This window comes from Sceloporus occidentalis, unplaced genomic scaffold (assembly GCF_023333645.1).
Source record: "Sceloporus occidentalis isolate IW3139 unplaced genomic scaffold, rSceOcc1.0.p SCAF_10, whole genome shotgun sequence".
Classification (NCBI taxonomy): domain Eukaryota; kingdom Metazoa; phylum Chordata; class Lepidosauria; order Squamata; family Phrynosomatidae; genus Sceloporus; species Sceloporus occidentalis.
In genome coordinates this window covers 18600344-18624681 of record NW_028316990.1, presented here as the reverse complement: position 1 = coordinate 18624681, position 24338 = coordinate 18600344, and the positions used below count along the sequence as shown (strand labels likewise).

At 41.9% G+C, this 24338-nt stretch overlaps 2 protein-coding genes across 4 annotated transcripts in view; one reads left to right on the top strand and one right to left on the bottom strand.

Moving 5' to 3' along the window:
* Positions 1-1307: 1307 nt before the first annotated feature.
* On the bottom strand, positions 1308-24297 carry LOC149306006 (beta,beta-carotene 15,15'-dioxygenase-like). 2 transcript variants are annotated; one of them, XM_089476909.1, is made up of 11 exons: positions 23361-23601; positions 18403-18531; positions 15627-15756; positions 14601-14748; positions 14226-14373; positions 13668-13894; positions 12621-12878; positions 8386-8491; positions 7699-7793; positions 6389-6500; positions 1308-3393 (listed from the first exon to the last, which is right to left on the bottom strand). In XM_089476909.1, exons 1-11 carry the CDS (start codon positions 23446-23448, stop codon positions 3197-3199), a joined length of 1638 nt encoding a protein of 545 aa, XP_089333035.1. In that variant the 5' UTR covers positions 23449-23601; the 3' UTR covers positions 1308-3196. The 2 variants fall into 2 exon arrangements, with proteins under 2 accessions (XP_089333035.1, XP_089333036.1); XM_089476910.1 differs by lacking the exon at positions 23361-23601 and adding an exon at positions 24091-24297 and having other exon boundaries at positions 1309-3393.
* LOC149306005 (polycystin-1-like protein 2) overlaps positions 23128-24338 on the top strand; it is a 49013-nt gene continuing 47802 nt past the window's right edge. The window contains exon 1 of one of the 2 annotated variants that reach the window (XM_089476905.1): positions 23128-23153. The gene's annotated coding sequence lies outside the window, so the exon portion shown is untranslated. Of the gene's footprint in view, positions 23154-23421; positions 23689-24338 lie in introns of those variants that run through there. The other variant, XM_089476904.1, reaches the window with a different exon arrangement.

The following is a 24338-nucleotide window of genomic DNA, read 5'->3' as shown; positions in this document are numbered from 1 at the left end:
TGGGAAGGTTCTTTGCAGATAACATCAGAGAGACTGGAACTTGGAAAGCTGCCCTTTTAAAAACAATCTCATTGTATGACTTAATACAAAAGTCCCCCTCTAAAGTAACCTGTTAACTGTTGACTTAACTGTTAACAAAACGTGTAAATTTTAATGTCAATGTTTTTTTTTTCTAAAAAGAAACTAAAAAAGTAACACATTAAAGAAAATGACCAGGCATGTATTTATGGAAAGTGTATTTTTGTATACGTGAAAGAAACAGTTTCCAGAAATATATGATTTTGTGTGTGTGTGTGTGCGCGTGTGCAAAAATGGTGGTAGAAAAGAAATGTGGATTTCTTGATTTTGGGGCCAAAAACACTGTCTCCAGGAGTACACTTTTGTGTACAAAACCCTAAGTGTGTTTCTAAGAAACCATTATTTTGCACAGAAACATGTTTTTCTGAAACACCCCCTCCTCCTCAATTTCTGTGCAGAATCATTTCCAGAAACACTTTGGGATGAGTAAAGTCTGGGCAAAAACCGCAGGAACACTTACTTTCTTCCAAAGTGGGGAGAAAACGATGTAAATTATCCTCACAAGCAAGGATAATATAGTTGAAGGTTACATCCTTAATACCAGTTACAAAACCCTGGATTATCCAGTTGGCCCTTTCAGCAAAATGGATCTGCTAGCCCTCCCTATCTATTATCTGAGCCATAGGGTTTGCTGTGACCCTTAGTAGGGCCAGCCATGGGACTTTAGAAGAACATTTGGACTGACACGTGGGAGAATCAGCAGCTTCTAAATGGAAATACGATGGCACATCTTACGTATTCATGACACAACAACATAACTAGATTGTGTTTTCAACTGGTCCATCAGATACATTTTTTTAAATCATACATATTTTAGGCTGAAGCCCAAATTGTATCTTTCACTCACTGCAGGGTTCAGAATAGTGTGCTCAGCTAAAGTTATCTTAATGTGATTAAAACATTTTGCTTGATAGACCTCAGGGAATACCAGCGATGATTGCATTCTCTATGTCTGCAGCATGTCAAATTGCTTTTGTTACTGACAATTGCCAGGTTCTCTGGATGCGAAGCTTAAAGTTAACTAGGTTAATTTCCCTTAAATAGGCAGCCGGTGAAACCAAAACGTACAAGCACAAACAGATAAGCCGTCTTGTTTCTGACGAAAGGACAAAGCACTACCTATGAGAAGGTACACACACTGAACTTGTATTAGATGTCCCAGCAGAACAAAACCAAGCACAGCCGAATGAATAAGAAAGAAAGAAAGGCTTGTTTTGCATAAAATATAATTTTAAATTATGTAAAACCACATGGAGTTTGAAATGAAGCAGAGTCGTTCTTCCGCATAGGAAAAAGAACACATTTTTTAACAAGCCCCCCCAAAAGATTCACTTCCGCAGCAGAAGCTGTACCTAAACATCTGGTGAAAAAATCTTTTAGCACCTTCATTTGGCGTTTCGCTTTGGTCACTGAATTGAGGAAATGAAGCACCCAGATCAGCTGACAGCAATTCCTAAAGCAATTACAATTCTGACAAAAGCAGACTAAAGAACCCCCCCTCGCCCCATTATGGTTTATGTGCGGCCTGGAAGAAGTGATTATATAAAAAGTAGGCAAGCGTGAGTCATGTTGCGCATGGCATTGTAAACATGCTTGCTCAAGCAGCTAACAGGCACAGGTTCATTGCAAAGAGACAAATACCTTGCAAGTCCTACCACAAATATGCTCCAGCTACAGACCTTGGCACCACAAGAGAAAAAAGAATAATATACTGGCCTCAGTTGTATGCAAATCGCCATTTGTTTCATAGTAGTGAGGCTTCACTTTCAAAAGATACTCTCTAGTGAATTTTTTGGTTAGCTCAGGGTTGTTTTGCAATTAGTTCAAACAAGCCAGCATATGAAGTGGCAATACTGTGGACTGGGCTGTCTTCATTGCCACACAAAGCGATGTAGTGTTATACTGCCTGCTTAAGCACAACCCAGGCTTCCCTTGGAGAAGGTAAAACCTTGCCGCAAGCTTCTGTTCAGATTCCTATTTGTTGTTGTTTTGTGCCTTCGAGCCATTTCTGACTTACAGCAACCCTAAAGAAATCATGGGATTTCTATTTTTCAGAGGGGGTTTGCCATTGCAGCCCTCTTTGAGGCTGAGAGAGTGTGACTTGCCCAAGGTCACCCAGTGGGTTTCCATGGCCTAGAAAACTGTTACATATTATTAACTGTGAGGAACCTGAAGAAGTAATTTTGGTTCAACAGACAATACAAGGCACCAGAGTGGGATCACTTCCCCACAATGTAAGATATAGGGCTGTCAACTTCTGAACTATATTCCTCTTTAAGATCATTTTGTCCTCTTAAGATCATTTTAATCAGAGCCATAATCTGTTCAGTTCCATGTCATAAAATATTCACTGCTGATTTCAACACAAAAGTTGGAGATGCCACGTTTATGGCCCAGTAGTGACATACCATGCATCAGGAATTGCTTCACTATGGAAGGGCATGGGGAAGCACTAATTAAAAAAGCATATCCAAATGCAGTGAGACCTAAACTGAACTGCTAGTCTTCTATAAGCAATGAGTTCTGAGTGTAAAGGCAAGTTTAGTCGCACAATCTCTCCTCTGTGTTTCTAAGCGGAAATATCCTCCTTCCTCTCTCATTTTTATTGTATCCAGTTTCAAGTGCTATGTATTTTTAAAAGTGCACTCAGAAAACAGACTAAGGAAAAAGAGGTGGTAATTGCCTTCTGAATATCTGGATATGTAGGAGTTGGCACAGATTTGCACTCTGTTGCACCAGAGGCCAGACTTAGAGTCAGTGGGTTAAAATGACAGCTGCACTTCAAAAGGTATCACTATGCAACTGGTATTGAAGCATATCTGGAATATAACTAAGTTTTCCACAGGTTCCAGAGGGTAAGGAGAAGAGGCATCTCTGCAGCATTCTCTTTACTTGTGCAGGCGGGCCATGGACTGGATCGGCTCTACATTTCACAGTACGAAACAATAAGTGCTACGTTGTCACATATACAGATCACTGTGCCAGCACAGTGCCAAGAACTGGCCAGCGCAGGTCAACACACAGCCACATCCGTGGAAGATGGGAGTATCGATAGACTTTTCAGTAGTTTACAGCAGGTCTTATTCATGCTGTTTGCTGTGTAAGAAAGAACTGCACTTTACTCTAGTTCTTTGTCCAACTCTCCCTCATGCTCTGTTTTCAAATCCTTCTGAGGTATGAAGCAGCCATGTAAGTCCAGGTGGAGTTCAACGTTGACTGTGGCTCGGGCGATTTCTTTGAATGTTTTGGCATCCAGTATCAGCAGGAAAGGTAGCTTCTTCGGATCCGATGTCACGATGGTTGAGAGGATGATACCTAAAGGTGCAACGCAGGAGACATCAAAACAGATTTTTCTATTATTGTAAAGCTCCTTGCAGAAGGCGATGGGGTGTATATGTTGTTTTATGCTTAGTTCTTGGGGTGCCCATTGTATTGATCACTTTCCCATACAGTGCTATGAAGGGACAAGACAGGATCCTCGGGTGTAAATATATAATTGACTACTACATCGTGCCATTGTATTTCTGATCTATATGTATGTTTGTGAAAACTGGATAGGGAAGAAAGCTGATGGGAAGAGAATCAACTCATTTGAAATGTGGTAGTTCTGCAGATACTGTAGACTGCTAAAAAAAGACAAATAAATAGATCCTAGGACAAATCAAGTCTGAACTCTCCCTAGAAGCCAAAATGACTAAAATAATCCTGCTGTATTTTGGACATGAGAAGACATGACACACTAGAAAATGTAATAATGCTTGGTAAGCTAGAAGGCAGTAGGGAAAGAGGAAGACTGCATTGCAGGTGGATCGATCGTACCTTGCCTGAAGCCTTGGGGAGAAACACATAAGAAATAAAATTATTATTATTAATGATTCAACCAAGGAAGCCGCCTCTACTCTAAGCTTGCAAGACTTGAGCAGGGATAGTGATATCAGTGTGATGTGGAGGTCTCTGTTCATAGGGTCAACGTAAGTCAAAGTTCATTTAACAATAGTTATCAAAAACTGGGGAAGAGATAGCATTATGTAACTGGTCCACCCTTGGACTGCAAGTCTCCTCAAGCTTAGTTACAATAGCTATGAATGATGCAAACTGCAGACCAAAAACAGTTGGAAGGCCACAAGGAGATCACTCTGCTTAAGGATACAAAGACAGCAGCAGTGTTGGATCAGGTCAAAGGTCTGTTTTGCCCAGCATTCTGCCTCCCTTGCGGTCATCTAGACAAAGGTCCAAAACACACTGCAGAAATAATCCAGTTTGAGTCTGCTTTAACTGTCCTGGCTCAATGCTAGGGAATCCTAGAAGCTGTAGTTTTGTGAGACATTTAGCCTTCTCTGTCAAAGAGCTCTGGTGACACAACATACTACAGTTCCCAAGATTCCCTAACACTGAGTCAGGGCCATTAAAGCAGTCTCAAACTGAGTTATTTCTGCAGTGTGTTTTGGACTACAGACAGGTTATTTGGAGATTGATTTTGTAAGGCCTGTCTCTCCTAAACAATGTACTAGATCTTGCGAATTGTTCTGCTGGTCAGCATGTATGCACGCATGAGAATGTTTAATGGTATAGGTTTTCATTCTTTTGATCATTTAATCTCTTTTTAACTTTTGTGATTTTTTTTTAAATGACATGTCCTTTTTTTTGTTGTAAACCACTTTGAGTCCTAAATGAGAAAAAGGCAGGATAGATAGAAATATAATAAATACCTGTATATATAAAATAATTATAACAATAACAACGACAATGATGATGATTGTGGTGATTCCTGGAAACATTACAGATCACCAATATTATATCACAAGAGCTATTAATGCAAAGACAAAATGGGAGAAACCCACAAACTCCACCCAACGCTGCTTGCAAAAGGGCAGGACACAAATCTGGTAAATAAATGCAAGAGGGTTGATTGTTAAAAGAAAGTGATGTGTCAAAATGAGTGGGTGACTGTCAACTCTTTGAAGTAATGTGAAGTCAGCAATACCAGGAGTGACATGTATCTGAAGGGTGTGTGCTCACTTAAACAGGAATGTACTCCAGATTATCAACAGAGATGTTCTGGACCATCTGGAACAAGGAGCCAGGGCCTAAATATGTCCTATATAGGCCCAGGTTTATATCCATAATTTTGTCAACATACAATACAGCTCTGTGCTCACTTTCCAAGGCTTGGAAAAGTTATTTTTTGGACTAGCACTTCCAGAATCTCCAGGCAGAATGGCCATTGATTTTTTCCAACTTCCAGTTAAATCCCTTGAATGAAATGAGACTTTCCTATGAAGAAATACACAAAAGCTTGTACTGTAAATATCTGTAAAATATTAATCAGTCAATCCAGAGGCTTGCAATTTGCCAGTAAAAATGTTTTTGATTTCGGGCATGTTATTGGAATTGGATTTGAGCTAAAACATGAAAGGCATGGCTGTTTGTGCATTTACATTATTTTGCTTCTGATGTGTCACTGCAGTGGTATTCCGGTCGATTAATCTTGATCACGACTAACCTAAGAATGGACCAAGAAATGGTGTTCACCAACCTCTAGAATACCCAAGGCTGTCCAAGTGATTTTGGCACCTGACGCAGACAATAAGTCTCACAAGTGGTTGTCCCAGGTAATTGTAGAGTTAAAAAATAAATGAATGTGTGAAATAATAGCTATTTGCTGCCCTTTTATGACGCTCCAAATCAGCTGCCTAAGTAGGCTGCATCATTCTGATCAACAGCAGAGCTGGCCCTGACTTTGAGCGAAGCATATCCAGGAGTAAAATACAACTCAAGACCTACATGGAGGAAGGCAGGACAAGGCAGATAGGGACTGGTATAGCCTGAAAAACCTGTGAATAGAAAATCTAAAGGTTTTGGGTGGAGGACACATGTTAGAAACATTTGGTTGATATATTAGTGACACTTGTCCTCCTCCTCCATCACCATCCATACCCTTTGATTTTCTATTCACAGTCTTTTTCAGGATTCCTGTACCCCTTCAGAAGCCTTCCAAACCTGTTGATCAGAGTTCGCTGTAAGAAAAATAGATTAGATTGCACATCACCATCAACAATGCTTCTATTACAATAACAATAATGCTTCTATTATTCTGCCCCTCCCTTCAAAACTGCTGCCTGTTTCCATCCTTGGTAGAAACAGGCTTCTCAGAACACTACAGAATTTTCCATTTATGATATTAAATGCATGTTTGACTGGCAGCTCACGAAATCACATTCATTTTAATAGGATTTAAAGGGAATGTAGCTTTTTCTGAATTTGGGCCTAAATATTCACTCTCCAAGTACAGGGCTGTCATGTCTCCTACCATCATCTTCTTCTTTGGCATTTGGGCTAGGAACAAAGATTGGTTCAGCTGGCCAACAATGTTCTTCCTCCCAGTGAAGTCTTTCCTTCGTCAGAACGTCAAATTTAACTACCTAGATAAATAAAGAAAGGGAAGGAGAGATACAAACCACTTGATGTTCCTGTTAGAATTTGTTTTGCTTGTTTAAAAAAATCTTCTGAAATGAAATTGAATACAAAAAGACCTATCCTAACAGTCTGCTTCAGAGTGATGGTGAAATAGTGGTACCCACAGGACCCTCATGGCTAGGACCAGTGAGACAATGGGTGCATCTATAGTGTAGAATTAATGCATTTTGACACTACTTTAACTGCTATAGCTCCATCTTATGAAATCCTGGGGTTTTTAGTTTTACAAGGTCTTCAGCCTTCTCTGCCAAAGAGTGCCGGTGCCACACAAAATGACAGATCCCAGGATTTTGGAGGATTATTATTATTATTATTATTATTAACCTTTATTTATGAAGCGCTGTAAAGGATGTAGTCGTGACAGTTAAAGTGGTGTCAAACTGCATCATTTCTACAGATGCAATGAGCTCTCTTCCAGTGGCCCATCTCAGACATACTGCCATTTGGCTCTACCTTTCCTAGCACCATCTCCATGATACCCACATTTTGCATAGTTTTCCTCAAGCAATGTTTTTGCCCTGTCTGCCATCTTGACCTTATGTCATGGTGAAGCCTGGCCCTTAATTAGTGGTCAACAAAGCATTAATGTTAAATGAATTTAATTCAGAAGCTGGATGTTGTTGCACCTATGAATTATGTAAAGCATGAAGCACCAATTGTTCTTGGGTTGTGTTGCATCATTTTTTATTAAGAGAAAGAAAAGAGGTCATGGACTAGAGCAGTGTTTCCACATACGATGTCCTTCAAATGTGTTCAATGTGAATCCAGTTGTTAGTCCCAGCTAGAGTAAACTGACTGAATCAATGAAACTTACATGCATGTTGACTTACAAAATTACCACTGACTCCATGGGTTTACTCTAGCCTTCGACTTCACATTGTACCTGTGTTTGTGTGTTTCAATCACCCCTGATAAATTTTAAATGGGTGTTATTTAAACCTTTCACCCCTGAAAGGTTTAAATAAAATCCATTTCAAATTTACAGAAGTATCCAAATGTTTCAGAAAATCTTTTGGAAAGTTTGTAGGTCATAATAAAGGTGACATTATGTTTAAATGGAGTTTAGCTTATTTAATCTTAAATTCAGCTCTTGCAACGGTGTAAATCAGCACAAGGAAGTAAACTTAGGAAGAAATAGTTTACCTGTGTGGGAACTGGACTCCATTTAACCTCTGCAGCAAAGATATATCTGTACTTTTTGCCATTGAAGTCATAGTTGATCCGAGGCAGTTCTATTCCTGCAGGTCAAATAAAAGATTCATGCTCATAAATAACAAGGGCAAAAAAGGTTCGCCACTGATGTAGGCCTGTTTCAAGAGATATCCACAGTTCAAATAAGAGGCCTCTTTCCTTTTAATTATAAATTATCAAAAGGAAAAAAATAATTTTATTTTTTAAAAGCATAAAAATTCAAACAAAATGTATCACTTCAAGCCACTACAGAGGTATTTTAAACACAACATTCCAATTTCTCTTTTGGCTTTACTGATATTGTTGAAACCATCACTAAATAATTTTAAAAGGGACTTCAAGATGTCTGATAAAGGACCATGTAGGGATACAATAGACAAACAGGAATGTCTATTGTATAATCCCTCTGACCTAAAGCCATGGCAGTTAAAGTGGTGTCAAACTGGTGTGCTTCTGCAGTGTGGACGCAGCCTTGGTCTACTTCGTCAGATGCACCATACACACTAAACACATTTCTCTCTCCCTCCTTATAGACATGGGGTAGATCTGCAAGCACTCTTATATTTGCTGCTCTGTAAACTAAGATTATGATGTTTAAGGGGGGGGGGGAAATTCCCACCTCCTATAATGGTCTCTCACCTTCGCATAGTATCTCAGGCTGGCAATAGATGCTACCATCTCTTTCCTTCACAGCCGTTGCAGTGGTTGATGGGAGTCGGACTAAATTGGAGCCCACTTCTGTGTCCTGAAACACAGACAAACTGAAGAAATGAGCAGCACTGCAAAGATATTTTCAGTGCCAAATCAACATTTAACATTGTTTGTTTCACAGCAGGACATGGTGAATGGTGTTCTGAATTAAGCTGGTATGTGAAGTGACCTTGATATGATGATGACAATGATGAATCATAGAGTTGGAAGAGATCCCAAGGGCCATCCAGTCCAGTCCCCGCCATGCAGGAACACAGAATCAAAGCACCGCTGACAGATGGCCATCCAGCTACCATTTAAAAACCTCCAAAGAAGGAGACTCCACCACCCTCCAAGAGAGTCTGTTCCACTGTTGAACAGCTCTTACCAATAGGAAGTTTTTCCTAATGTTGAGATGCAATCTCTTTTCCTGTAAGTTGAATCCACTGCTCTGTGTCCAAGTCTCTGGAGCAGCAGAAAACAAGCTCCATACTCAATATGACACTCCAATATTTAAACATCTCTTAAGCTTCTCTTTCCCAGGCTAAACATACCCAGCTCTCTAAGCCGCTTGTAGCACATGGTTTCCAGACCATTCACCATTTTAATAAATAATAAATAATAAATAAATGTTTTATTTGTATACCGCCCTTCCGTATGATCAGGGCGGTTCACAACAGTTAAAATTACATAAAAAATTCCAATATACAATATTAAAATTACAAAACAATACAAAAGAAAAAACAGCAACAAATGCCCCCGGGTTAGCCAACCATTGCCTGTGCGGCCTTTATGGCGGGGGGACCTATGAGGACTAATCGGGGAATGCGATGTTAAACAGGTGAGTCTTCAACTCCCGTTTAAATTGGGCCAGGGAGGTGACTGAGCGGAGCTCTATGGGCAGCGTGTTCCAAAGGGCCGGGGCGGCGATGGAGAAGGACCTCCTGGAAGTGGAGGATAACCTCGCCCCGGGAACCCTAAGGAGTTGCTGCCCAGATGTTCTGAGGGTGCGAGGCGGAATGTATGGGGAGAGGCGGTCCTTCAGGTAACCTGGGCCCAAGCCATTTAGGACTTTATAGGTCATTACCAGCACCTTGTATTGCGCCCGGAAGCGAATGGGCAGCCAATGGAGGTTCTTTAAAACCGGTGTTATATGGCTGGCCCTGGACGTGCCAGTGACCAGCCTTGCGGCCATGTTCTGCACCAATTGAAGCTTCCGGGTTAGGTACAAGGGCTGTCCCATGTAGAGTCCATTGCAGAAATCCAATCTCGAGGTTACCAGGGCATGTACCACAGTTTCAAGGTCACTCTGCGCCAGGTATGGGCGCAGCTGGCGAAGAAGCCGAAGCTGATAGCAGGTGCTCTTGACCGTCGCATTCACCTGTGCAGTCAGGTGAAGCGACGAGTCAAGAAGCACCCCCAGACTGCGCACGGAGTCCTTCACAGGGAGCGTGACCCCGTTCAGGACAGGTGGAACCACCGCCATTCCTGGACCAGGGGAACCTATCACGAGTACCTCCGTTTTCTCTGGATTCAGCTTGAGTCGGTTTTCCCTCATCCAGCCCATTACTGACTCCAGACAGGCCACGAGAGGAGAGACGCCATCCTCAGTCACTGCATCAGTCGGAGACATAGAGAAGATTATTTGGGTGTCATCAGCGTACTGATAACCCCGCGCCCCATGTCTCCGGATGATCTCTCCCAGCGGTTTCATGTAAATGTTAAATAGCATGGGAGACAGAATGGCTCCTTGAGGGACCCCAGTTTTAAGGGCCCTCTCGTCGGAGCACACGTCTCCCAGCTGCACCATCTGGGACCTCCCGGAGAGGTAGGACCGGAACCACTGGAGCACAGTGCCCCCGATTCCCAACTCTGCCAGGCGTCCCAGAAGGATACCATGGTCTATGGTATCGAAAGCCGCTGAGATGTCCAAGAGCACCAACAGGGACACGCTTTTGTTCACCCTCCTCTGGACATGCTCCTTGAATTGTGGTGCCCAGAACTGGACACATATTCCAGGTGAGGTCTGACAAAAGCAAAATAGAGTGGCACTATTACATCCCTCGATCTAGACACTATACTCCTATTGATGCAGCCTAGAGTTGCATTGGCTTTTTCAGCTGCCGCATTACATTGCTAACTTATGTTCAGCCTATGGTCCACTGAGACTCCTAGATCCCTTTCGCATGGATGGCCTTCAAGCCAGGTGCTGCCCAACCTATATATCTACATTTCTTTTTTATTGCCCAAGTTTGGTATCTTACATTTCTCCCTGTTGAAATTCATTTTGTTAGTTTTGGCCCAGCTTTCTAATTTGTTAAGATCATTTTGAATTCTGATCCTCTCATCTTGGGTATTAGCTACCCTTCCTAATTCAGTGTCATCTCCAAATTTCATAAGTCATTGACAGTGACATTGAATAGCAGGACATAACCCTACAGCACCCTGCTAATAACTTCTCTCTGGGAAAAAGAGGCGCCATTGCTGAATACCCTTTGGGTTCAGTTAGTCAACCAATTACAAATCCACCTAACAGTCACATTGTCTAGTCCACATCTTACTATCTTTTTTGCAAGAATATCATTGGGGAACTTGTCAAAAGCCTTACTGAAACCAAAGTAGAAAAGCAGGAAAAGGGTCAAGGATAGTGTCTTGGAGAAAGTGGGCAATCACAAATGCTGTGTGTAATAAGCTTTTAGATTAAAGTAGTACTGCAATCTAGAAAGGTGCAAAAGGAAAGATGGCAATTCCGAATGAATAGTGTTTTTGCAAACATCACTATTGTAGCGGGAGGAGAGCCTTGTGAGATAGACTGCAAGACTGGAAGGATGAAAATGTGAGGAGGAGAAGGGAAGCAAGTGATACAATCAGGCTTTGTTTTCATAGCTTCGCCGTAGCCCTGTTTCAAAGGCACAGCAAGGAACAATGTCTCAGCCATGCAGCAGGCTGAAACTTGTCCGACAGGTTGATGGGCAGAATCAGTTCTTCCTACAAAACAATGATGTAAAACATGCCATTTGGGAGCTGCTTCTAAGGCAATAAATGTCAGACACACATATCACTTCCTTGTTGGGAGGAAAAGGGAACAACACGCACCCTGCATGAGAAGTGGTGACTAGGTCTGCAAATTGGAAACATTCAAATCCCACTTCAGCAACAAGTTTACAAGAAGGCCTTAGGCCAGTGGTTCCCAACCTTCCTAATGTCGCGACCCTTTAATACAGTTCCTCATGTTGTGGTGACCCAAACTCATGAAATTATTTTCATTGCTACTTCATAACTGTAATTAAATAGGTGTTTTCCAATGGCCTTAGGTGACCCCCATGAAAGGGTAATTCAACCCCCAAAGGGGTCCCGACCTACAGGTTGGGAACCACTGCCTTAGGCAAACTACCATTTCTCAGCTGCAGCTCTGCCTGAGGTCCAAAACACAATAATCATGCTGATCTATGTTGGTGGTGGTGTTATTATTTGCCATCAAGATAACTTTGGCTTATAGAGACCCTATGAATGGGAGACTTCCAAAAGTACTGGTCATAAACTGTTCTGCTCAGATCTTGCAAACTCAGACCATTGGCTTCCCTGACTGAATCATCAATCCAACTGTAATATACTATTCCTCTTTTTCCACTGCCTTCCACTTCCGGCATCATTGTACTTTTTGAATGAGTCACATAACCTCCAAATGTCCAAAGTACAAGAGCCTCAGCTTAAGGGCTTCCTACACAATTAAAAGACTCCTTATTCTGATCAAATAGACTGTGATTCAGCCACAGTCAGTTCAGAGAAATTTGAGCTTTTTGTACTGGGTCCCAAAAAAGCTCCATAAACTCCACTGAAAAAGGATTTCCATTTCTTAACATAGTATCCACAAGCATCCATGAGGATGCACATTATCAAAAATGCAGCCATTTGTCCACTTTGCATTGACTCACATAGCTACACATTTTTGGCAGAAGGAGGGTGAATAGATGCAAATTTGCACAGAAGAGTAAAGGCAATGACATGTTGATGTGCCTTATGTGAAAATCTGAAGCAATTCACGTAATGCACTTACATAAAGACTAGCCCTCAGTCAAAAACGAAAATGCTTTCCAAATCCCCAAGCACCGCTGAGACAGTAAGTACCTGCACAACTACTACCTCTGCTCAGGACCATACCAGAGGACTCATTTTAGAGTTACCTTGTCACATTGCAGAGGAAGCACAAACCTCTTGCAGGTCGGTATGGCGGTGAGTTTCACGTTGTTCTCAAAGTTACTGCCCAGGTTCTTCAAATAGAACATCTGGTAAAGGCTATTGTCGGTGTAGGAGATGACATCAAAAACCACATGGTCATCTTCCTCGTAGGCATTCACGTGGTGAAAGAGGACCATGGCATCTGTGTAAAACTTGGTAGACGTGACTTTTTTGGTCTTCCTGTCAATGAGGTGGATCCAGGTCTGTAAAATGGCAAAATGACTCTTGGTCAAGAATGTTGGTGTCATAAAACTGCTGGCTATACTGGTCTATGCCTGTAGACAAACAACAGAAATATCAACTGATTTACAAATATGTACATGTGAATTGCAATGTTGCACAATGCTCGTTTTCACAGTGAAGAGCAAAGATGTAGCTATGTCTCTGGGACCATTGTGCAAGCAGAGCCAGTAGCATGGCGATTGCTCAATACGTCCCATTGCGCATCGGGACACATTTTGCATCCAGGGACACACTGCAACGGGACATCTTGCGCAATATCCCATTATGCATCACCACAATTCACTAGCATGCTTGTGTATCATGTCAGTGACGTAGCTCTCTTACTGCATACACCAGGATAGAAATGTAAAGAGGAAAATAGCCAAACTGAAAAATTCCAACAGCACAACATTCAAAAGCACCTGCTCCGTGTTGCAGATATAATGCAACACGATATGGAAGATGGTGAAGGATGATGGGAATTATAGTCCAGCAATACCTGCAGGGATCTAGGATGCCTACCACGTCACTATTCCCAAGAAAAGCTATTGGGAAATGACTTACTGGAGCCTAACCATCTGAGCTAACTGCATCTGAATATAATGCAATGTCATTTGCCAGTGAAGCATTCAAAAGGAAATGGTCATGCTAATAACAGATAATACATATGTAATGGTGTATGCAGTAAGAGAGCCACAGATGTCTAATAGGCAGTTGCAAAAATTCACTATGGCATTGCTCCACAAAAAAAAAGAACAAGGTATATTTACCTTGTCATCTTTATGGAAGACGAGGCAAGAGGCCCAGTTCACCCCTCTGATATAGGCTGTTGCCATCTTGAGTATATCCAGTTTGAATGGTTGCTCTACAAAAATGATGTAGTTTTCTGAAAGGCCAAAGCTGTGGTAATAGCTGGGATGCAAGAGAGAGCGGGAGGGGATGGTGCACATGACCTCTAGATGTTTCAGGCAGGACTTTTTCTTCTTCTTTTCACATACTACATTTAAAAAAAAAAAAGGGGGGGGAACACATCACATGGACAAAATTATTAAAACATTTGTATCAAATTATAGTGGACCCTTGTTATATGCTGGGGTTTGGTTCCAAGATCCCCCGTGTAGGTGCGCTTTGGTGCCACACTGTGAGGTTCGCACGGGGCAAAAACAGGTGCCATGGAGGCACCCGTCTGTATCGCCCCAATGTGTCTAGTCTAGTCAGCACTAAAAAGAATATCAACATGTATATTATATGTGTTTACAAATTCTGCCACTTGCTCTAGAATGCATTCCAACAGAGTTTAGGGATTCCAGGTAACTTGTGCTCCTTACCTGGTACTGAAGCAGGGATCTTGAAGATCACGTATTTCGTTTTCCCCTTATCCACAATGGAGGTCCCCATGTTAAGAACATTTCCAGCAGTGTCATAATGGGGATGGGCCGTTGCCAGATTGATGGCTACGTACTTCGCATAGTCAACCTACCATACGATGGCACAGAAGACAGGATGATTGCAAATTAACTCTTTGAACATTTATGCACTTTATGATATATATATATGTTTGCATATTTATGAGCGACTTAATTTTTAGAGCCTCCTGAAGGAAGTCACAAAATTTTAGTAATAAAACATCATTTCATAGCATCCGGAGACTTGCCTCTTCCATATGGGAGGCTGATTTATAAACACCGGACACCAATGCTTACCTTTTCCAGTGTTTCCAGGGTCCGTGGATTGATCTTCCTAATGAAATTGACCTCACTTGTAGCATAGAAATCCTCACCATTTCTCATGATGTTGATGAGGCAGTTGTCGGTGAACTCAGGTATCGTGTGGGATAGATAGCAGAATGCCCTGCGATTTGAAGAAAGACAATTGCACCTGAGGGATAACCTTTCCTTCCAGGGTACAGTTTGAAGCACAAATAAAAATAAAATAAAACAAAATAAACAGTTCAGCCGGAGTCAATTCACACATACATGTACATTACTCAGTGGCGCAACACTGGATAACTTGCAGCTGAATGTGTCAATAAGTGCAGGCTGCATTTGAAACGACAAGAACACTTATAGTATTTACTATATGGCACATCATTCACACATTCAGCCAGGTTACAATCTTCAAGTGATGAGACACTACATTCAAACTGAGCTTATTTGGCAGATAAGATATGTCTGTGTTGGTATATTTTCTTATCAGAGATTTGTAAGAATGTTTCAACATTATGGGAAGCTTGCAAGGTTACATTTCCAAGGCTACTCTTCCAAAATTACATTTTGCTACTCATAATGAACAACGAATGTAGGAAAGCAAGCAAAACACGGATACAGATGAATACTAATGGACTAAATCCATCATTAGTTCTTCCATTAGTACTTTATTTGTACTAATAATATTGTGCATTAATAATATTGCACTCTAGTACATATGAACATTTATATTCATTTAAATGAATGGTGCTTGCTAGTAGTAGTAGTAGTAATAATAATAATAATTTATTTAAATTGCAACACAATTTAGTTTTTTGTTTTAAATTTTGAGACTAAAAAGGCTCTGGCTAGTTAACTTCAGGAAACGTAGATCTGGGTTATCAGCACTGAAATGTAAGATGAACTAAACTGAAATTAACACTACTATTGAGAAAGCATATCATATAACAAAAGGCACTCAGAGAATCATGGCAAAATAGGGAAATAGCAAATATAAATTTATTGGCGGAAGTAGTTACTTACTTGGCAAAGATGTTTTTACACGGATCCGGATAAGCCATCGTTCCAAATTCTGATACCACAATTCTGTTTGCTTCAATATTACAATTATAGGTGTCACTACGGAGGTATTTGCTTCGATAGAAAACTTCACCTGGTAACAAAAGCAAACAGCCACTTGATAGCCACCCATGTTATCAGCAAAGATAAATTGTACTGAATTAATACACACCAACCGTCGCGATTTGGCAGGGACAGTCCGGATTAATCCTGTCACCCTACTTTTCCAGCTCCTTTTAAAGTGTCCCAGTTTTGCTGGATAGCTTGCAGCAAAGAATCCTGTTTTCAAAAAGGGCTAGCTCTGCGAGAAATATACAAACTGTCCGAAGAGAAATATGTGTAGAAAATCCCTAGATGGCTATTGAATAGATGAAGGAGGCCTGTGAATAATAATCCATGTTTTATAAATTGTGTCAAAGTTCAGACACGGAATGACTGAAAATCCAGAGGGAAATAAACCTCTTGGGCTATGGGCCAAAACTCAGGACCTATCATTTTGGGGATTTTAACTCCCAGAATCCCTATCCAGCATGACTACTGGCCATGCTGGTAGGGGGTTCTGGGTTTTTTAGCCCTTCTAAGAAAGCACCTTTCCCAAACATTGCCATTTGTCCCAGGGTAATCTCAGGTCACTTTATTCTGAGGTCATTGCAATGAATAGACTGAAGTGAGTTTCACAAGCTTTCCATGCCACAATGACCTACTTTGGCGTTCACGCTTTTCAAACTAAAATCCTGAAGAATGCCAGGCTGTGATGCTGAGAAGGAGGCTGCACTTACTTCTTGGCTGGCTAAAAGAGACTCTTTCCTTGGGACTTTAATATAGCTTTCCACTGCTGGGAAGTACCAACAGCTATGCCAGCCTAACCTTAATCATCACCCAAACTGAGTGGTAGAATTAATGGTAAATTTGGCTTCTAAGCAAATTTACTACAAATTTATTAAACATTTGTGAAGTCGAAGGATTTCCTGGCTGGTGTCCATAGCCTGTGCGTTTCCCAGGCTATGTGGCCTCGTTCTGGTCGAATTTATTCCTGACGTTTCTCCATCATCTGTGGCTGGTATCTTCAGAGAATGGTGGCATGGGAGTATGTGAGGTATATATACTTGTGTGACCCTTGGTTGGGAGGAAGCGAATGCACAGGGAGGCCACTGAAATCCACAAACACCTGGACAACTTCAACAGGAAAGAAGAAACTCTGAAAGTAAACAAAGTTTGGCTACCAGTCCTGAAAAACACAAGCAAATGAACACTACCCGGGGCCAGCAGTCTCAAACTGGGTTACTTCTGCAGTGTGTTTTGGACCTAAGAAAAGAAACCAAAACATCCATCCAGGATGGCAGTCCCCCTAGTTTTGGAAGCGTCATACCAGATCCATCAAAACAGTAATTTCCAAACTTTGGTCCTCCAGGTGTTTTGGATTTCAACTCTCAGAAGCCTGAGCTAACTTGGCCAAAAGTCAGGAATTCTGGGGGATGAAGTCCCAAACATCTGGAAGAACAAACTGCCTTAAGACGATCCATAGGATTCAGAGTTGAAGTACGAGATTGTCTAGTGGTTTAGTACCTCCACCTCGCTATGGCATTTCGTGATCTGATCTGGCTTTGTAAATAAAACAAATGTGCCGCTTGGCAGAAGAGATGAATGCCAAATTGCATGTGAACACATAAGAGTTGTGGGGGAAAACTGACAGTTGGGGGGAACTATGTGAGGAAGGGGGAGAGTTTCACTACCTAAAACACACACAGACTCATATGCAAAAAAGAGATTGTTATTCAGATATACAAGAAAGGCAAAGGCATGATTAAGATGCTAGGTCATTCAAATTAACAAGACAAATGGTTGGGAAATGGAAAGACAGAAACTCTGAAACCAAGATCCAATGACAGTTAACAGCCATCAAATTCTTAATCACAGCTCTTTCAAGAATATTTTATAGCCACTCAAAAGCATCTACAACCTGGAATGAAAAGGAAGCCTCTGAATAGCATGGGCATTTCTTTTTTTCAATCCCAAGAAAAGGAATGGAATGGACTTTCTATCAGTCACATGTGAAACTGAGATGGAGTGAATTCAGTAGTCCATCCTTACCTTCTGTTTTAATGTTTAGTTTTTGAAAGTGAGCAGCCCAATACTTTTGGAGAAAAATATACACACGACACCATGGCAAAAACCATTCCCTTTTTCCGTTCACCATTTTATGCCATAATGAATTTTTCATTTTTCCAATTGCCACAAATTAGGGATGGGCAGATCAAGCAGTTATGCTTTCCTCCCTGTCTGGATTTTGCAAAAGTTGATACGTTTTGGTCAAAAAAATACCGAAAACGAATCCTTGACAATCCTGGAGAGTTTTGCTTTGCCAGTTTTAAATCCATCCACATTTTAACGTTACCAAATCAAAAACCTTGCCCATTTCTAACTAAGGTTAGATGCTTTGCTGCTTTGTCTCCTTTTGTGTGTCTCCATCCTGTGGCAATTCGAGGCATGTCACCCTCTCCGAGAATAATGCTTCTATTTAGGCGACACGGTTCAGATTTATCCTCCTTGGCACCACTGTGACACACATAATTAGAAAAATGCATTACATACTCTTACAAGCCTCCATATTTCATTATGACAGGCCCTATATACAAAAACCAAGATGCACCAGTCTGTGATGAATGGTGAGGTCTCTCTTCCTCCAGAGTCTGACGCCAGTACTGCAAACACTATTCAATAACAACCGACGTGATCCTACCGTTTTTTATTGTAAAACTGTGCAAGAGAGCCATGCCGTCGAACCAGTGATTGTATTTGCTTTCGCCAATTGTGTGCATGCCTGGACCATTGCGGAGGAGAATCCCTTCCATCCAGCTTGGAATCTCCCCTAGAAAAAGAAAACAGCAAGGGATTCAGGGGGATATTTACTTTAACTTTAGTGAATTCCAGAACGACGACTGTTTGAATTAAAACATTTTAACTTTAACAGTTTCTTGGCACTTGTTCATTGTTAGGCCAGTACACAACGTCAGTTGCTTCTTTTTAATCACTTTATTTTACAGTGCAAGAAATGCCATTCAGAAACAAATCCTAACCAGTTTAAAAAATCAGCTGTGGTTGGGGTGTTTTTTTTAAGTCATTTGTTGTCTGTGATATATGTATTATAAACCAAGGTTTAAAACAGCCAACCATGGTAGCATGAAATGGCCCCTGTTCTCCAGCCATTTGAAGCTTTAAATGTGATCTTTGGCTTTTTACGCTGAGCTTGGAAATGCAATGCATTGGCAACCCATGCAGCTGATCCAAAACACTTTCGGCAGTAGTACATCTAATGCTGTGCTTCATAGCACCCTTTAACTTCTTGTATCACCATTTCCATCCAGTCTAGTCACTTTAGATATACTGCAGAATTAAATTTAGAATTGCATTAATGCTCTTCGGATGAGAATCGCAAATGCTCCTCCCTAAACTGCAAATCCTAGGATTCCATAGGAAGCTCCCATGGCATTTAAAGCGAGAACGCAGAGCTAAAGGTGCATAATGTGAAAGGCCCCCAGTATATTTGAAAGACAACATGCAGCAATATCTAATCTTTAAGATTAACCATAGGTGTCTTGAACGTACGACTGTTAAGAGTCCTCAGATTTCAGGGTCTGGTTTCTCTTCTCTGGGTTTCAAGACAAAGGGAGGAATCTCAGGGTGAGAGTACTATCTCGAAAAGAAAATCATTCAAAAATGGTGTGCTGTTGGTTCTAGTTGTTATACGTTGCATGTTATAGGTTATATGTTATTGTTAAGTCTCCCTTATTGTGAACCGAAACCCATCTATAATTCCAGGAGGGGACAGGCCTTCCTAGAAATAGGGCCTCATTCAACGTCTTTTCACAGAAGCAGTTAGTTTTACAAAAATCCCAGCTCAACTCAACCGGCGATACAGTTACGCAACTTAATGAACCCATCCAGCAAAGGAGAATTTACAACTGCAATATTTCCAAGCCTTTGGTCATAAAGGAAGGTCAAAAGAAAAGTCAGGATCGAACGGCTGTTGAAATTAGCTAAGGGAGCTTTAGAGATGTTTTTTACTCCAACAGCAACCTCTTGAGAGTTTGGCCACTCTTGCTGGTGCTGGTGGTGGGAATAAGTAGAATAGATTTTCCTGGAGCTATTCTTTTGTTGAATCTCACTCAGTCATTACAGTATTTGTAATTTGCTCTGACAAGGTCTCTCATTCTGTGGTTTCCTCTAAAGCAGGGATGGACAACTTTTCAAGGCACCTTCCAAGATACCTGGGAAGGCTGCACTCTCGCCATACCCAACATCTCAAACTTTTTATTTATGCATTTATTTTTATTTCATTTTTAGAGTATTTATGCACCTCAGTGCCCGCAAATGTAGGAGGGGGGTAACAACCATCTTGTACATTAAATTGTCCAATCTTCCCAAAAGTGGCAAAATGTCCTTTCCAGTCCCCCTCTCCCTGTGTACAGTATTTTTTTTGCAATGAGAGAGCTTTAGAAGAAGAAAATATTAGTTTGGGGTTTTTTTTAATCGCTGAAATCAACAGTGGGGTTGTTATTGTTGCTGTTTTAACTCATGGAAACTAGAGTGCAACTTGGCCACCTTTGCTGTTTCCTGGTACATAGAAAGTGTGTGCCTGCCTCCGTGAGACACAAGCATATATCTATGCTTGTGAAGTCGAAGGCTTTCATGACTGGCAGTCACAGTTTTTTATGGGTATAAGGGCTATGTAGCCATGTTCTAGAAGAGTTTGTTCCTGACGTTTCGCCAGCATCTGTGGCTGGCATCGTCAGAGAATGCTGGCATGGAAGAGAGTGGGGTTTGTGTCAATAGATAGATAGAGATATAGATAGTCACACATACTGTGTAACCCTGGGAAATCACTCCTCCCAACCCAGGGTCACACACTGTGTGTGTGTGTGTGTGTGTGTGTGTGTGTGTATCCCACTGTCTTCCAGGCCAGCATTCTCTGAAGATGCCAGCTACAGTTGCTGGCGAAACGTCAGGAACTAACTCTTCTAGAACATGGCCACATCGTCCGAAAAACCCACAAAAAAACCTATATCTGTGCTTGTTTGCTGAACCTCCAGTTATCTTTTGCTTCGTTTCTTCATCCTCCTTTGCTTCCTATTGTTTTTTGTTGTGGTTGGAATTTTAAAAATTGTATTAAAAAACCTGAAATGCAAGAAACTCTCACTTTGCCAGGGACTATTGGCTCAGACAGAGAGGTCAAGAAAGATCACACATTTATACAAAGCAGTTACCTCTAAAACATTGGGAAATCCCCATTATGCTGCAAACATACTTTCAAATGTCACATTAGCTACTTTTGACTTTGCACTAAACAGTTTACAGAGTTCAATGTGACAGATTCAGAGATGTCAACTGCAAAACTTCAGACGAAATTACATTCTTTGCACAGAACACAGACAATTTTTTACCTCTGGTATACTTACTTGTGTGGATTATAACCATTCCCCTCCTAATTCCTTTTATAACCAGAAGCAAATTTTGCAATTACCTAACTAGTCTTAGACCCAGACAAACGTTTGTCCTAATATTTAACCCAAATCTAGCTACCCTCTTACATATTTCATTACAAAATGACTCTCAACCTAATCCAGTATGAATGTCTTACGAAAGACATTTATCCAACATACTTACCTGGATTTGATGGGGGTTTATCCAATATATATTTGCATAACATGACTGTGATCAATGGTGAAGGGGCTCTAAATCTGTGTGGATGTGTGCGACAAAAAAGAGGGTCAGATGCTGTTATCCCTTTGTGTTGAAAATGTTCCAGGTGGGTTTTTTTAAAGCCATATATGCAGAGCAGTTATGAGAAAAGAGAGAGCTAGTAGTTTAGCGTAGTGGTCTGAGCATTGGACTAAGGGACCAGATTAAAATCGGACGACGAACGTCCAAAAGACACTGCAGAAATAATCCAATTTGGACCCAAGATTTCAATCTCCATTAAGTGAAAGAACCCCGCTGGGTGACCCTGGGCAAGTCACACTCTCTCATCTTCAGAGGAAAGCAATGACAAACCTCCTCCATACAAATCCTGCCAAGAAAACCCTATGGCAAGGTCTCCATAAGTCAGAGTGTACTTGAAGGCGCATCACAAGAACTATGATTAAAAAATGCCCTCCATATCGGCATGCCACATTTAGAGCCACAAACTTTATACAGAGAACTAGACTGGCGTTTGTCACCCAGAGGACATCTTAATCTAAAACTGTGGCATGACCAGCTGTTCAAGGAGAGATTTGACAGCTAAGCATGGTATCTGAATTTAAAGATAGTATTAAAGACCTCTCTCTTTCAGCAAGCCTACCCAGTTAGTTCTAAACTATATGAATGTTCAGTTGGTGTATATCTAATTTTATGTTGGATGATTTTAGTGTGGCATATGTGTAATTCACAATAAAAGCATCCCCCAAGAGATGGCCATCCAGCCTCTGTTTAAAGACATCCAAAGGAGGAGACTCCATAGACTCAAAGGGAGCATCTTCCACTGTCAAACAGCTCTTACTATCAAGAAGCTCCTCCTAATGTTGAGGTGGAATCTCTTTCCCTGCAGTTTGCATCCATTGCTCTGGATCCTATTCTCTGGAGCAGCAGAAAACAAACTTGCTCCATCATCAATGTGACATCCCTTCAAATATTTGAACAGGGTTATCATGTCACCCCTTCTCCTTCTCTTCTCCAGGCTAAACATAACCAGATCCCTAAGTCTCTGCTCAAAAGGCATGGTTTCCAGACCCTTCACCATTTCAGTTGCCCTCCTTTGGACACATGGCTCCAGCTTGTCAACTTTGGATCTTGGAAGCTAAGCAGGGTCATCCCTGGTTAGGACTTGGTTGGGAGACCGCCGAGGGATATCAGGTGCCTAAGACAAACCCTGAAATCCATGGGTCACCAGAAGGCATAAACACACACATGTCCAGATGCACTTTCCTGAACCTGGAACTTCACTCCCATCAGCTCCAGGGGAGCGGCCAGGTATGATGGGAGTTATAGTTCCTACAACATTTGATAAGGCCCTGAGTTGGAGGAAGGGGGTCACAGACTAATAGAAAGAGATCACTGATTGCTAAGAGTCAGAAGAGACCCCAAGAAAGCCATCCAGCCCAACCCCATTCTGCCATGCAGGAACTCTCCGTCAAACCATCCCTGACAGATGGCAACCCAGCCTCTGGAATCAGCCCAAATGGCAGATCAAGCGAAGGCATGCACACTGAAGAAATAATCCAGTTTGAGGCTGCTTTCACTGCCATGGCCCAGCATCCTGGGATTTGTAGTCACCATTCCTACAATCATACAGAATCCTGGGATCTGTAGTCCTAGTTCCTGCATCCCACAGAACCCTGGGACTTGTAGTCACCGTTCCTACAATCATACAGCATCCTGGGACTTGCAGTCCTAGTAGTTCCTACATCATCCTAGCATCAGTAGTTATAGTTCCTACAAACATCTGAGTTTGGGGTGTGTAGTTTTTGGGAGGCACTGAAGCCTCCTCTGTCTGGGAGCTCTGTTGCCACAAACAAGAGACAAATCCCAGGGTGGCACAGCCTTGAGCCAGGGCAGTTAAAGCGGTCTCAAAGTGGGTTATTCCTGCAGTGCAGATGCAGCTGACAAAGCAGCCAGTCTCTTCCCCCAAAGACAAAAGGGGGAAACCCTCTTTGTTCTTACCTCTGACTTCTGCCCTGAGGGGCTCCGGGTTCTCCTCCTTATTCCTCCCAAAAATGGCCTCCATGGCCTCCGAGGGGCAGCTGGCCATTTTGAGGAGGCAGGGAAGAAAGGAGAGGGACCCAGGGTTCAGGGATTTATAGTTCCCAAAGGGAGGGAGGCAGGGCCAGGACCGCCTACAGGGGCGGTTTCCTCCTCAAGGCCTGCCTGCAGGGAATTAACCCTGAAGGGGTTTTCCAACACAAACAGACACTGCAGGAATAATAACCCGCTTTCAGACCGCTTTAACTGCCCTGCCTGGCTCAGTGCTATAAATGGGGACTGTAGTTTGGTGAGACATGGCCCAGCATCCACTAAATTTCATGGCCCAGGGCTGAATTTCACGGCCCAGCATCCCCTGTAGATTAATTTCATTGCCCAGCATCCACTAAATTTCATGGCCCAGGGCAGAATTTCATGACCCAGCATCCACTGCAGCTGGGGTTGCCAGAATGAAAACTGGGGAGGGCTCCTATACCTTTAATGATGGTGTGGAAGAGGGAATTATTTCAGTAGCTATTCCTCCTATATCTTGTACTTTGCCTCCTGTATCTGGATTTATAAAGATCAAGGCTGCTTCCTAGCCTTATCAAACAAAATAGTAACAGCGATACCGGCTGTTTAGGTTATTTATTAATACTGAATTGCCTGGCGTTGACTTTGGGGGTAAACAGAGCAGCAGGGCCTGCCTTACCATTTGGCCGAACAAGGCAGCCATCTTAGACAGGGGATTCTGGGTGTGACAGAAAGGGCAGGAAATTGTTGTTTCAGTTGTATTTTCACCGCCAGAGATGGAGAATAGTGCTTATGGCCTTTTCTGTGGCGAAATAACTCGGCTGGCTTTGGAGAATGAGATGCACCTGGACTTAGGCAAAGGGTGCTATTATTTGAAGTCAAAGGTTTTCATGGCCGGCATCCATGTTTTTTTGTGGGTTTGGGGGC